Source organism: Aulonocara stuartgranti, assembly GCF_965226115.1.
Source record: "Aulonocara stuartgranti genome assembly, chromosome: 14".
NCBI classification, from domain to species: Eukaryota; Metazoa; Chordata; class Actinopteri; order Cichliformes; family Cichlidae; genus Aulonocara; species Aulonocara stuartgranti.
The window spans coordinates 799,391-812,710 of NC_138950.1; the positions used below are offsets into that span (position 1 = coordinate 799,391).

Consider the following 13,320-nt stretch of genomic DNA (forward strand, 5'->3'; position numbering starts at 1 on the left):
TTGAGTTTGATTCTGTAAAAAGTGAGACAAACATAAGCGTCTGCTGTACACTCTGCATGGGAAGAAAACTTCTAATCTGAGTGAGCAGCGAGCACGCTGCCACGGGAATGCGACATTCACAGAGAAACACTGGTCAGAGTGATGCCTGGGTGGTAGCGTTGTTTACCTCATTGTATTTGTGGAGTACTGCTCTCACTGGATAGAGGGATGAGGTTCTGACCCAGCTCTCAGAACAAACACAGTAGTGGGACCAACATCTTCTCGACTTTTGTGTTGTGCTGAATTCTTCCCTGTAGGAGCCCACAGGTGGGCCACCAGCAAAACCAAGTCCGGGCCTCTGCGATCAGTCTTAGTCTAAGTTGCTCTGTTCAGGTTCCAGTCTCCCCTGGAGGTGTGGGTTTAAATCCCACTTCTGACAGGAAGTGTTTTGTAGCACAGAGGGATTGTGGGAACTTGTCTCTCAGGTCTGGGCTCAGTAAATGCTGGACGTGGCCAGGAAAAGGCCAGCTGCAGCGTTGTGTGCTCCACCAGTGATAAACAGTTTGTCCCTCCAGCTGAAAGGCGGTACAGCACCACAAACACCAGCTCCTCCCCTATAATGCCCGCCTTACATCACATAAACCTGCCTGTTGTGTATATTTATGTGTTGTGTGTCCATGTTGAAAGCTCATAACGATCACACAGTTTCATTGTGTAACTGTAAATTACGATGTAAGAGACGATAGTGACTGCAAACATCTTTGGCTTTGCTCTGAGTGCAGGATAAAGTCTCGCTCTGGATTCACAGTGTTCTGGGATCCCTGGAAAGGATGAGGCTTTTCTTTTGGTGTACTTTTTATCTTTAAGGTGTCAGGCCTCCACCTATTGGCCAGTTCAAAGTTGATTGGCATGTGTCTATTGGCTGGTCTGGGCACAGGTGGCCAATCACTCTCCGAGGATCACTACAAATGAGCCGCTCCCTGGCCAGCTGGTGGCTGCTGGCTTCTGCTTTATGACAAACACATGAACAGGCTTCTTTGTATTGTGTGTGGTGGGAGGCTGGACAGGTAAGCTGGGGTACCCTGTACACTGATTGCAGGTTTTAAACTGTTCGTCACACTAGGTTATGCGGTTGATGCCACTCTTGTTTTCACTGACCTTTTGTAGTAGCTAGGTAGGCCTTTTGTTTTGCATTTTTTGTTTCAGTTAGGCCCTGGAAGCTATTGACCTCTGTTTGTTTTATTAATTTCTTTGATTTGGATCAACCGCCCAGTCCTCCTCCCCCACCTCCTTTCTTTTGTTAAGTTTGACTATCGAGGCAAGCAACCAATAAATCCTGCCTGTTGTCTTCCTCCTTCATTGATTGTGGTTGTCCAGTGTTGCTGTCTCCTTCGGACCTTTGCCTCCACGTAACTCTCTCTCTCTCTCTCTCTCTCTCTCTCTCTCTCTCTCTCTCTCTCTAACCCTAACTTTAAGAGTAAAGAGAGAAACTGTCTGTATTTCTTGTAAATGGCACCAAATTGTATTCAAACTTGAGCCACACTTATGGAGCTCCACAGTTCTGTTCCTGGTGTTTGGTTGACATCTCTTGATGTTCCCATGTCACAGAAACAGGCTCTGTGTTTTGCCTTATATGCATCCACAGCTGTGCCACCAGTTTACTCACATGGACTCTACGAACCAATCAGAAGCTTCTTCAGCTCAGAATGGAATCGTCTGCAGTTTCTTATTAATTTACAATAAACTTAGTGTACATGTACTCCTACATTTGATGAAAGTGATAAAAATAGAAGCTCTGTCTCTCTTTATTCTGACATTTAACTAATTCAAAAGACATTTCAATATTTATTTATCCAAAACAAAACAAGTTGACTCTAAATTGATGTTGTACAGTAAAACAATGTTCTTGAGTTTTCCATAAAGTGTAAATATCTGGTTCAGCTGTGAATATCCTGCTGTGTGTTGAAGTTCCTCTTGTTTTCATAGAAATATACTGAACAACATACAAAGCTTAATATATAAAATAACATCTGAGTTTTTTCTGTGAAAGAAGCTCCTTATGTCCATTGTTGTGTTCATCAATGGACATGAGGTGTTCATCATTCCTGACGTTTCTGAACAGGCAGAAACTGAGATTCTGGTTCATCCGATTCTCAGGAGCAGCAGCAGCAGGGAGGGTTTCCTGGTTTGATGGCCGAAGCTTTGGTCCATGTTTCAGGATGTCAGTGGGCTCGAGTTCTGTGTGCAGAGTTGGGACCACATCTGAGGAGGCAGAAGGATGATTTCAGACAGTCAACCGACCCGGAGCAGTAGCCAGCTGTGAGTCTGAGGGAAACAGGAGTATTTCAATGTTTCCGTCTCACTAAATATTCAGTACATGTGCATGTTAACAGACTTGTACCAAATGCAGCGTTCTGATTGGTCAGATCTTTTTATTCGCATGTAAAAATGCAGAAATATTGAGCTAGTTTTGAAAACAAATGTCACAAATTCGTCCAAGGACGCCGTCAATGTGAACGTTTTAAAGTGGACTACAGTGGTTTAAAAAGTGAGTTTTCGAACCCCCAGACAGCCTGAAAGTGGTCTTCACACTCAGATTGTTCACACGATGAAACGTGGTCCATTCATGCTCTGATCAGCTTTAATGGAACTGAAAACTCAGGGTTAGTCAAAGATGCAGGAGGCCTTCAAACTATCTTTGGTTGATCTTTTAACTTCATTTAATCAGGTGTGTGGCTTAAATCCTACAGTTGTGTATTAAAGTATTTGGGTTCCTGGAGGAGTGAAAATCCGAATCCATTTTCTATCAGAGGGACTGATCCGGAAAAGCTAGTTTAACTTCAGTCCGATTTCCCTCGAGACTAACTGGAAAACTCTGAACCTGTATAATTGTCTTTAGATGTGAGGGTGCGTGACTTCAGCAGGCGTTAGATGAATGTGAAGTCTTAGTTTAATACATTTATTACTGATGGTTAAAAAGTTATAATTCAAACTGGTTTCACTGAAAATCAGGAACCTGAGAAATTTGTGATTAATGTAAACCCCTCAGAGACTAAACTGTTTCTCTATCACTGTGGCTCGTTAATGAAGTCCCTGAGGTCAAAGGTCATTTCAGTGTGTCATCATGTTTGTCCCTGAGGCATTTTCACATTAGCTACAGTTTCCTCTAATTCCCTCTGGAGCAAATCAGAGCTGGAAACCTGAGAGACCAGAGAGGTCCCGAGCCGACCAATCAGAGTGAGCGGACCTGAGCGCTGGCCTCAGTGGTCCGCTGAGGGCTCAGGATGATAACGACATCCCCTCAGACCGCTCTGTAATGACCCCCCCAGGATGGATTTTAGTTGCTTTGGTCAATAAACTAATATGAACTTTAACTCTGAGGTTCAATCTTTTGTAAAACTTCTGAAAATCAAAGTGGAGCGCATGAACAGTCCAGGAAAAACGTAACACAAGAATAGTTTGGTCCTTACCCTCTTCCTCTCTGTACCGTTACCATCCACTGCATTCTACAACATATAAATATATAAAACTATAAAAACTGCTTTCTACTTTTGTTCCGTTTTTAAAAAATGTAATCTATACTCATATCACTTTCTATCGTGAGCTGACATGTAGCAGGTGGTCTCTGTCACATTTTAAGATTATAATACTTTAGGAAATACAAAAAACACAATATGTGGCGCAGTCAGACACCTCAGGTAGATAAAGGTGTGCTGTACTGGTGACTCATAAATCTAAAACAATTTTTAATGATTAGTTTCAGTTTAATTTCAGCTCAGCGGAACAATAAGATCGAAAGCTTCTGAGTTTATTCTTGGTTAAAAACAGGGAGCGTTCACGTGCACCAGACTGGGGCGTTCATCAGTCTGGTAACCACCTGACATGTTTTCAGAAGCGCCGCCATGAAGACTGTGAGCATGACTGTCAGCAGGCTTGGGATGACCGACCTTTTCACAAGTGCTTCATATTGCAAGGTAGAGACCGCAATAATAAAATCAAACGACCCACTTTGATCAAAGTCAGGCCAAACTGTGGTACCAAACACACTGCTAAAAAAGTACAAGAACACTTTAATCAGACTACAGCGTTGAGTCTGAACTATTCAGGTAAGTATTGGAAGGAGATGTTAGTCAGTTTCAGGCCATACCTGGACCCTGCAGAGCTAGGTAGCCCAACTACCTGATGACAGGGATGGCATCTACGTACCATTGCTAGAAGGTTTGATGTGTCTCCCAGCACGGTCTCAGGACCATGCAGAGAGATGGGCAGTTATGGGTGGACAGGGCCGTAGAAGGCCCTTAACCCATCAGCAGGACCGGTAAATGCTCCTCTTTGTAAGGAGGAACAGCGTCCTCAGAGCTACAGACCTCCAGCAGGACACTGGTGTGAATGTCTCTGACCAAACAATCAGAAACAGACTAACGAGGGGGGTCTGAGGCCCCGACGTCCTCTAGTGGACCCTGTGCTCACTGCCCGGCACCGTGGAGCCCGACAGGCATTAGCCATAGAATACCATAATTGGCAGGTCCACCAATGGTGCCCAAACTTTCCACAGACGAGAGCAGGTTCACTCTGAGCACATGTGACAGATGTGAAGGTGAAGTTGTGGAGAACGTTGTAACATCGTTTGTGGGGGGTCACTGATGGTCTGGGGAGGCATATCCACAGAGGGCTGCACAGACCTTTACAGGCAGCGGCACACTGACTGTCACTGGGTATCAGGATGAAATCTATTGACCAGGTCATAGGTGACCCATCTGAGGTTAGGGTTTGGGCTCAGCTAACCTACCACTCATTATTCACCTGCTTGAAACACCCAGATTTAGATCTATCAGACTAGATCAGGATGAGTCGTCCTTTGTCCACAGTAGGACACCCACAGCAGAATAAAAGTGGTTTTCTTCTTCTGAACCTCTGAACTGTGATGTTCTGCTCAAATTGCGCAGGAAGTGGTCGGTGTGAAGCCGGCTGAATTTGCCTGTGATAGCTTATTTAAAACAAGAAAACGTTCATGTGCAACTGAAAAGTGCAGAAATTTCGACTCATGCTGAGCCTGGCCTGTTGTTTTAGTGGGCCCATCTTCATCAGCACGTCAGTGACGTGTTGCCACAGCTGCATGTTTGCAAAATTAGTGGTGCAGTTTGAGCCAAGGCCAGAATCTGTAGGTCTGAGCAGGTTTAGCGTGAGACACATGACTGCTTACTGACAGCTCTTTGTTGACGTCACGTCAACTCCAAGCTGCCCAGCCGTGATGCAGCGAGGCAACAACTAACCAGGCTTCACATGAGGACTGCTGCGTCTGTGAGGTTGTCCTCTGAAGCTGGACAGATACACAAAGGGCCTCGGGTAGAGTCAAACCCGGGGCTTCTGGTCACCTGCTCACCCTGTGCTATTAAAGCAACGAGATGGCTCACTCTGAAAACTGAAACAATTCCAGACGGTAAGTGCTCAGGAGACAGAGGCTGTTACACTGAACCACACAGACGCAAAACAAAACAAATCCGAACCTTCCCGTCAATCACTGAACTCGTTAGTCCGTCACATGGAGCGACGAAGGCGGATTTGTGCTGAGAAGGTATAAAAAGGCTGCACAGGTGACTGTGTTGTCACAGGTGAACAGGTGAGCTGCAGTGTTTGTTAGATCAGACACAACAACTGTGCACATGACATATTTGGGACATTTGTACTTTGTGAGCTATGTTAAATGTAACCACGCCTCCTCTGTCTTATTTCATTCTTGGAGGTTTTATGAATGTTGGAAGTTTAAAATTCTTCTATTTCTCATTAACTGTAATATTATACATCCTGATCATTGCTGCCAACACGTCTCTGATTGTGGTTATCTGTGTGAACAGAAGCTTACATGAACCTATGTACATGTTTCTGTGCAGCCTGTTTGTGAATGGGCTGTATGGTAGTACAGGGCTGTTTCCGTTCCTCCTGCTTCAGATCCTCTCTGATGTTCACACTGTTTCTGCTCCTCTCTGCTTCCTGCAGATCTTCTGCATTCACACTTATGGAAGCATTGAAGTTTCAAACTTAGCCGTCATGTCTTATGACAGATACCTCGCTATTTGTTGTCCTCTACAATATAACACCCAAATGACATCTAACAATACAGCTGTTCTGATTATGGTGATGTGGGCGTACTCTTTAGCGAAATTTCTTATTGCTTTGTCCTTAAACCTGCGTCTCAGGCTGTGTGGAAACGTCTTAAACAGTTTGTATTGTCAGAATTACCTGGTGGTTAGGCTGGCTTGTTCTAGCACAAAGGTGAATAATGTTTATGGGATTTTTGACATTATTATGACCATCATAGTCCCCACACTTATCATCTTGTTTTCTTACATGAAAATCCTCAAAGTGTGTTTTTATGGATCCAAACAGACGAGACAAAAAAGCCTGACCACCTGCACGCCTCAGCTGGTGTCTCTCTTGAATTTTTCTTGTGGTTGTTGCTTTGAAATATTTCAGAGTAGGTTCGATACGACGGGTTTACCTGCCGCTCTGAGAATCTTCCTGTCTCTGTATTTTCTCATGATGCAGCCGCTCATGAATCCGATCTTGTATGGAACGCAGATGTCAAAGATCAGAGGCGTTTATGAACATGTGCTGTCCTCTATAATGTCATGTGGGTGTAGTAAAGTTTCACAGAGTGATTGACAGCAGCTGACCTTGAAATGTGTTTGTTAAATTATGAGAAAGTGTCTTCCTGTGGAGATGAATTAATGTTTAGCTGATTTGTATTTAACAAAACAGAAGAGAAGCACCAGAGAGAACCTGTGTGCCACAGATATATACGCTGTAATATAATATAGCTTTCAGGCAATAAAAACACACACACACACACACACACACACACACACACACACACAGGGGCGGATCTAGAAGGGTGGCATGGGGTGGCAAGTGCCACCCCAGTTTTGCATATGACAGTGTTGTTTATTAAAATAAGATTAACAGTTTGAGCGTAGTTACAGTCAACAGTGAACATAAATGCTAAAACTGAATATATTGCATAGTGTCCCCCCCCTGCAACATTAACAAATGGTTCAGCCCATAGCAGGACCGCTTTTTTATTGTTTTCAGTAGCCAGCGATGTTTATGTTCGTGCCAGAGCACATTTTGAACACCATGGGAATTACGGATTTTACACAGGTGGGTGGATGTTACACTCTGGAAATGGAAGGAAGGTGAGTGTTACTAACCCTCTGTGGTCCACGGACACGCTGCACCTCCAGATCACATGACTGATGTGAGCTGACACAGCAACAAGCTGCAGCCGCTGAGTCTCTGTTTCAGCCACATTGAAAGTTCGGACTTTAAAGTTTTTATATTTTAATTACAGGCCAGTAAATCCAGAGTTATGATCACACACACACACACACACACACACACACACACAGATTATATAGTATAATAGGGATAAGTTTGGTTACTCTACGTGACTTCAGACCGTCTCAGATTCCCCTAGAAATGTGGCGGGGAGAGGTCAATCGGGTGGGTTTTCCAGCTTTGTGTTCTGGCTGTTTGCTTTTGTTTTGTGCGTGTTTATTATATCTGACAACGGGAAAAACTCAAAATGTCAAAAATCCGTTTTTCATAATATAAATATCATCAAATAACTTTAGAAAAACTTCCATTTGACTCGTTACATTTAATATTAAAAAATATATTTTTTTTATTGTTTAATTAATCTTAAAATGTTAGTCTGCCAAATGTGCAGCAATTTAATTTATTTATTCTCTTTAGCTGATAGTTTGTGTGGTAGACTGTATAACTGCATCTCTACCAGTTTCTCTGTACTCCAGCCTCCTCTGTGCCATGTGAAGGGATTTTCCTTAATGCAGAAGAAATTATCTCCACGAAAAGGAGATCGGCCATCGCACAGTGGAACTAATTTTCTTCTTAAATAAAAATGAAAAAGGGCTACCTTTTAAATGCATCATGTTTTTAATTCGCAAGTTCATAAGCATTTTCCATTTCACAATCAGTTCTACCCCCAGGTCAGAAATATGTCTGGGAAAATTTCCCTAATATAATATTATTGATAAATACACCCATCTTGCGATTAATTTCATAAGTGCATGGAGGCAGGACCTCACAGCAGAAGCATACTCCATAATGTGTTGTACATTATTATATGTATATTATATGTAACGTGGTATTTTTCAATTATTGTATTTACCAACATCAAGAAGTGAAAAGCAAAGAAAGACTACGCCATGGTGCATGTTTAAACAAGGAGAGTTTACTGGTCATAATTATTTATTAAACAAATAAACCACATTTTTTAACCCCCCAAAATAGACGTTCAAAGCAACACAGCGGCGGCCCAATATCAGACAGAACTCCACTCTGTCGAGTGAGCAATCATAATGAAGCAGTTGGTTTTATTTTGTGGATTCAAGCTGCGCTTCATATTTTTGGCCACCAGATGTCACCAGAGAGGACTGTGTTGAAAAGCTTCGTTTTTCAATCTCATCTCGGAAAACTCAAATGCACAGCTCACTGGAAACAGGAAGTAGGAGGGGGCTGCCGGCCCAGTTAGGTCCCAATTTGTAGCCGGCCTCATTCCATCTTCCACCAATGGTCAGCCTCCACCTGGAAACTTACATAACACAAACATCACAGAGTACAAACAATGCCCCCGCCTGGTGTGGCGAGTAACAGCACCACACGGCAACAGGCAGTCTGCAGAGAAGGGTAGATTGGAGGCCAATATAGAGGGAGTTACAGTAGTCTAATCTAAAGGCAATAAAGGCATGGATAAGTTTCTCAAGGTCCTTACAGGGTATGTAAGGCTTGGCCTTGGCAATTTGGTGTAATTGGTAAAAGCTAGATTTAACTACAGTGGAGACTTGTTTGTCAAGTTTAAAAAAAAATGTCCAAGAGAACATCCAGGTCGCTTACAGTGTCAGAAAGAAAGGTGCAAACTGCCCAAGGGAACCTGTCAGTTGGTCCCTAGGAATATGGCTGTCGAAAACAAGAATTTCTGTTTTCTTTTCATTTAAAATGAGTGAGTTACTCAATAACCAATCCTTAACTTCTCTCTTACAATCAAAAAGGCAGCGTCCCACACGCCATCAGACTGTTTAACTCCTCTCTGGAGGGGAGAGGGAGGGGAAACAGGAAACAGGAGGACAAAGGAGGGGGGAACAACTAAGCTGTAGTGCCTCTTCACCTCACTGTGCAATACCTTGTGCAATACTTTTTGTAAATAGTCAACAGTGCAATAGACTCAATACTTGAAATGTGCAATTCACTTGTATTTTTATTTTTTATTCCTATTTATTCTATTTATCCCCTTCGTATATTTTATTTATATTTGTCTCTGTATTTATATATGTGTGTGTGTGTGTGTGTATATATAAAAACACCCAGCACGCCCCTGCGGGCGGTTTATCCTTCAAGCTCGGGTCCTCTACCAGAGGCCTGGGAGCTTGAGGGTCCTGCGCAGTATCTTAGCTGTTCCCAGGACTGCGCTCTTCTGGACAGAGATCTCCGATGTTATTCCCGGGATCTGCTGGAGCCACTCGCCTAGCTTGGGAGTCACCGCACCTAGTGCTCCGATTACCACGGGGACCATATATATATATATATATATATATATATATATATATATATATATAACAATTCTGTAACTGTAACTTCGGTCGTTGCTGTGCTTTTTTTTTTGGAAGTCGAATTTCCCAGAGGAACCCACCCGAGGGATTAATAAAGTTCTATCTTATCTTATCTTATCTTATCTTATCTTATCTTAGCGACAGTAAGACATCCTCAGTCAGATGAAAGTAAATTTGAATATCATCTGCGTAACAATGGAAGGAAATTTTATATTTTTCAAAGATGCGACCTAGAGGTAACAAATAAAAGAAAACAACATAGGGCCCAACACAGCCCCTTGGGGCACACCACAGGAAAAGGGGGCAACAGAGGAAGAGTAATTTCCCATCGTAACAGCGAAGGACCTTTCAGAAAGGTACGATTTAGACCAACTAAGAGCAGTACCCTTAATGCCTACCATGTGTTCTAGCCTCGTTAAAAGGATATTGGAGTCCACTAAATCAAACGCTGAGGACAAATCCAATAAAACTAAAACCGCTGAGTGCCCTGAATCAGTGATTAAAAGGAGATCACTGAAAACTCTCAACAATGCCGTTTCTGTACTATGACATGTTTGAACCCAGACTGGAATTTATCAGTGATGCTATTTGCATCTAGATGGGCCCGTAGTTGCAAAAGGACTGTTTTCTTGTTTTACCCAAGAAAGGAAGTTGGGTAGGAAGGAAATCGGCCTATAGTTTGCAGGGTCATTTTGGTCAGTGCTACTTTTTTTAAGAACAGGTTGTGAGCAAACACATGGCAACAGTTGGAAGGAAAAACAGCAAGAAACCTTTGGATGGGCGCTGATGTTCACTGCTGAATGGCACATCGGGTCCTGTTATTTGTGGCTGCTTGCATCAATGTGTCCAGAAATGAAGACGGCTTTTCAGCAGCAAAGAGACAATATATGGAAATGTGACTGGTTCCAGTGCTGTGTTGCTGAAAAACAGTAGTCTCTTCGCAACACACGATTACTGACATTATCATGATAACAAAAAACAAACGAACCCCAAAACAAAGCACCAAATGGGAGGAGCTGTGAGCCGCTGCCATCTTGGATCATCTTGGTTTTCTTTTTTTTTCTTTCCGCCTGTCCCATTTGGTTCTTTAGCCGTCAGAATTGTTGTCTGAAGACCAACAAGGATACCCAATGGATTTACTTTGCCAAATGGATCATCGTGGCATTGCCGTATTGGTCCATTTGGTCGATCTTTGTTTTTATTATTTATTATATTTTATTTTCAGATGTTACAGACGGGACAGACATGAGTGAGGGATAGGAAAGGGAGAAAGAAAGAGGAAGGAAAGGAAAAACAGAAGGGGAGAGGGACAGTGAGAAAGGGGGGGAGAAAAAAAATAAAAATCTCCTGGATCACCTGTTGAGAGAAGAATAGACAACAAGCAAAAAAACCAAAAAAACCAAACAAAGCAACATACTAAACACAACACCATCGCATTAATCTAGCTAAGTGTAAACAGCAGTAAATACTAAATATTCAATGTTGTTGTGCAGCACGCAGGACAGATGTGCTTCGAAGTAGCGGCCAAGAAAGGTGTAATTTGGGTCTACGAGCAGTGAACACCTGTGTGCATACCTGTGTGGATCAGCGCGCTTGTATTCCAAAGGTTTCTCCATGTAACGATCTGCTAGGGAGTGTGGGGGGGCCTCATCTAGGTTTTCATCAGGGTTAAACTAGAATTTGGTGAGTGGGAACCTTAAAATCAGGTGTGACAGTGAAGTGTGAAGAAAAGCATCACTTAGTTATGCGATGATGATTATGTCATCAAATCAGGGGAAATTAATCAACTTTGTCTGATGGCAGCTGTATGATTGCTTCTCGATTTAGCTGATTTTTAACAGAGCGGAGAACAAAAAAGGTTCATGAGCAAATAAGCAGTTCAGTCTTTATTTTTAAAAAGTGCCAAATATGATGGCTCCAGTTTGGCCTTATTTCATGGACGCAGAAATTTTTTTTAACATCTTTTTGTTAAATTATCAGATACAACAAGGTATCAAAGCTGCAAAAACCAAATACATGACTTATTAATCACAAAGTGTTGTTTGTGTGCACCTTTGCATATATTTCTTTTTTTTTTTGTATACATGTCGGAAAACTTCTGTTGCAGTAAATTACTCATCATAGCATCCATAAGATAGATAAGATAAGATTAGATAACCTCTATTAGTTCCACGTGTGGGAAATTTCTTTTGTTACAGCAGTGGACAGTGCAAAGTTGCATAGAAAAATGAGAGAAAAAACACTGGAATAATATATCTATGAGATACTGTACACAATAGAATAAAATAAAATAAAAATAAAATACTATAGACAAATACAATTGAGTATAATACAACGATGCCAGAAAGAGTATTGCACTTAGTGTTATTGTACATGTGTGGATGTGTTTGATCAGCTGGAGTCTTTGTTGTGGAGTCTGACAGCAGTGGGGAGGCCTGTGAAATCTCTCCGTCCCACACCGTGGGTGCTGCAGCCACTGAAGGAGCTGCTCAGTGCTGTCACAGTCTCCTGCATGGGGTGGGACATGTTGTCCAACAGGGATGACAGCTTAGCCACCGTTCTGCTGTCACTCACCACCTCCACTGGGTCCAGAGGGCATCCTAGCTCAGTCTCTTCCTGTGCCCAGCAGAGATGTTGCCACCCCAGCAGACCACACCATAGAAGATGACTGAGACCACTGGCTTTCGTAAAGTTCATTCCACTGAAACAGCCCTTCTTAGAGTTTCTAATGACATTTTGTTACAAAGTGATGCAGGTAAATGATCTGTTCTCTTAATGTTGGATCTTACGTCGGCCTTTGATACTGTTGACCACCATATTTCACTTAACAGGCTGAAACACTGGGTCGGTGTCTCTGGGACTGCATTGAAATGGTTCTCCTCGTATCTCTCTGAATGATATTCTTCTGTGGCAGTTTCTAAGTATAGATCATCTTCTGCGTCTCTGTCTTTTGGTGTGCCACAAGGCTCTGTGCTAGGGCCATTACTGTTTCTAGTTTATTTACTCCCTCTCCAGCACATTCTGAGCCCTTTTGAGGATATTTGTTATCATTGTTATGCAGACGATATCCAACTCTATATATCTTTTAAACCGGAAGAGGCTTCTAAGCTGCGGCTTTTAAATGTGTGCTTGGAAACCATTAAAGGCTGGATGGCTGAAAACTTCCTCCAACTAAATGAAAATAAAACCGAAGTCCTCTTATGCGCCCCAGATAGACATAGACCCAGTATAATAAATGCTCTTGGTCCTCTTTCAACGTTTGTAAAACCATCTGTCAGGAACTTAGGGATTATCCTTGATCCTGCTCTTACGTTAGATAGTCATGTTAAATCTCTTGTTCGGTCCTGCTTTTATCATTTAAGAAATATCTCTAAATTGAGCTCCATAATTTCCTATACCGAACTGGAGATTGTTATTCATGCTTTTATCTCTTCACGACTGGACTATTGCAATTCCCTGTTTACTTGTTTAAACAAAGGTTCCTTGGAGCGTCTGCAGATCGTTCAGAATGCTGCAGCAAGACTTTTGACGAAAGTTTCTAAATATTCACATATAACACCGTTGCTTATGCAGTTACATTGGCTTCCTGTCGAATTTAGAGTCCATTTTAAGATTTTGGTTTTAACTTTTAAGGCTCTTCAACAACAAGCACCACCATATATTATTGAACTTTTACAGCCCTATGCCCCTAGTAGGTCTCTGAGGTCGAGTAGTC

At 42.3% G+C, this 13,320-nt stretch overlaps 2 protein-coding genes across 2 annotated transcripts in view; one reads left to right on the plus strand and one right to left on the minus strand.

Moving 5' to 3' along the window:
* Positions 1-13,320, minus strand: part of LOC309686934 (olfactory receptor 6E1-like) — a gene marked incomplete at both ends in the record, with an annotated part of 152,373 nt that overhangs the window by 100,867 nt on the left and 38,186 nt on the right. The window lies entirely within an intron of this gene.
* Positions 5,728-6,642, plus strand: LOC309721091 (olfactory receptor 51G1-like; the record flags this gene model as incomplete). Its single annotated transcript, XM_082558446.1, has 1 exon — positions 5,728-6,642. The coding sequence occupies one exon, from the start codon at positions 5,728-5,730 to the stop codon at positions 6,640-6,642; it is 915 nt and encodes a 304-aa protein (XP_082414572.1).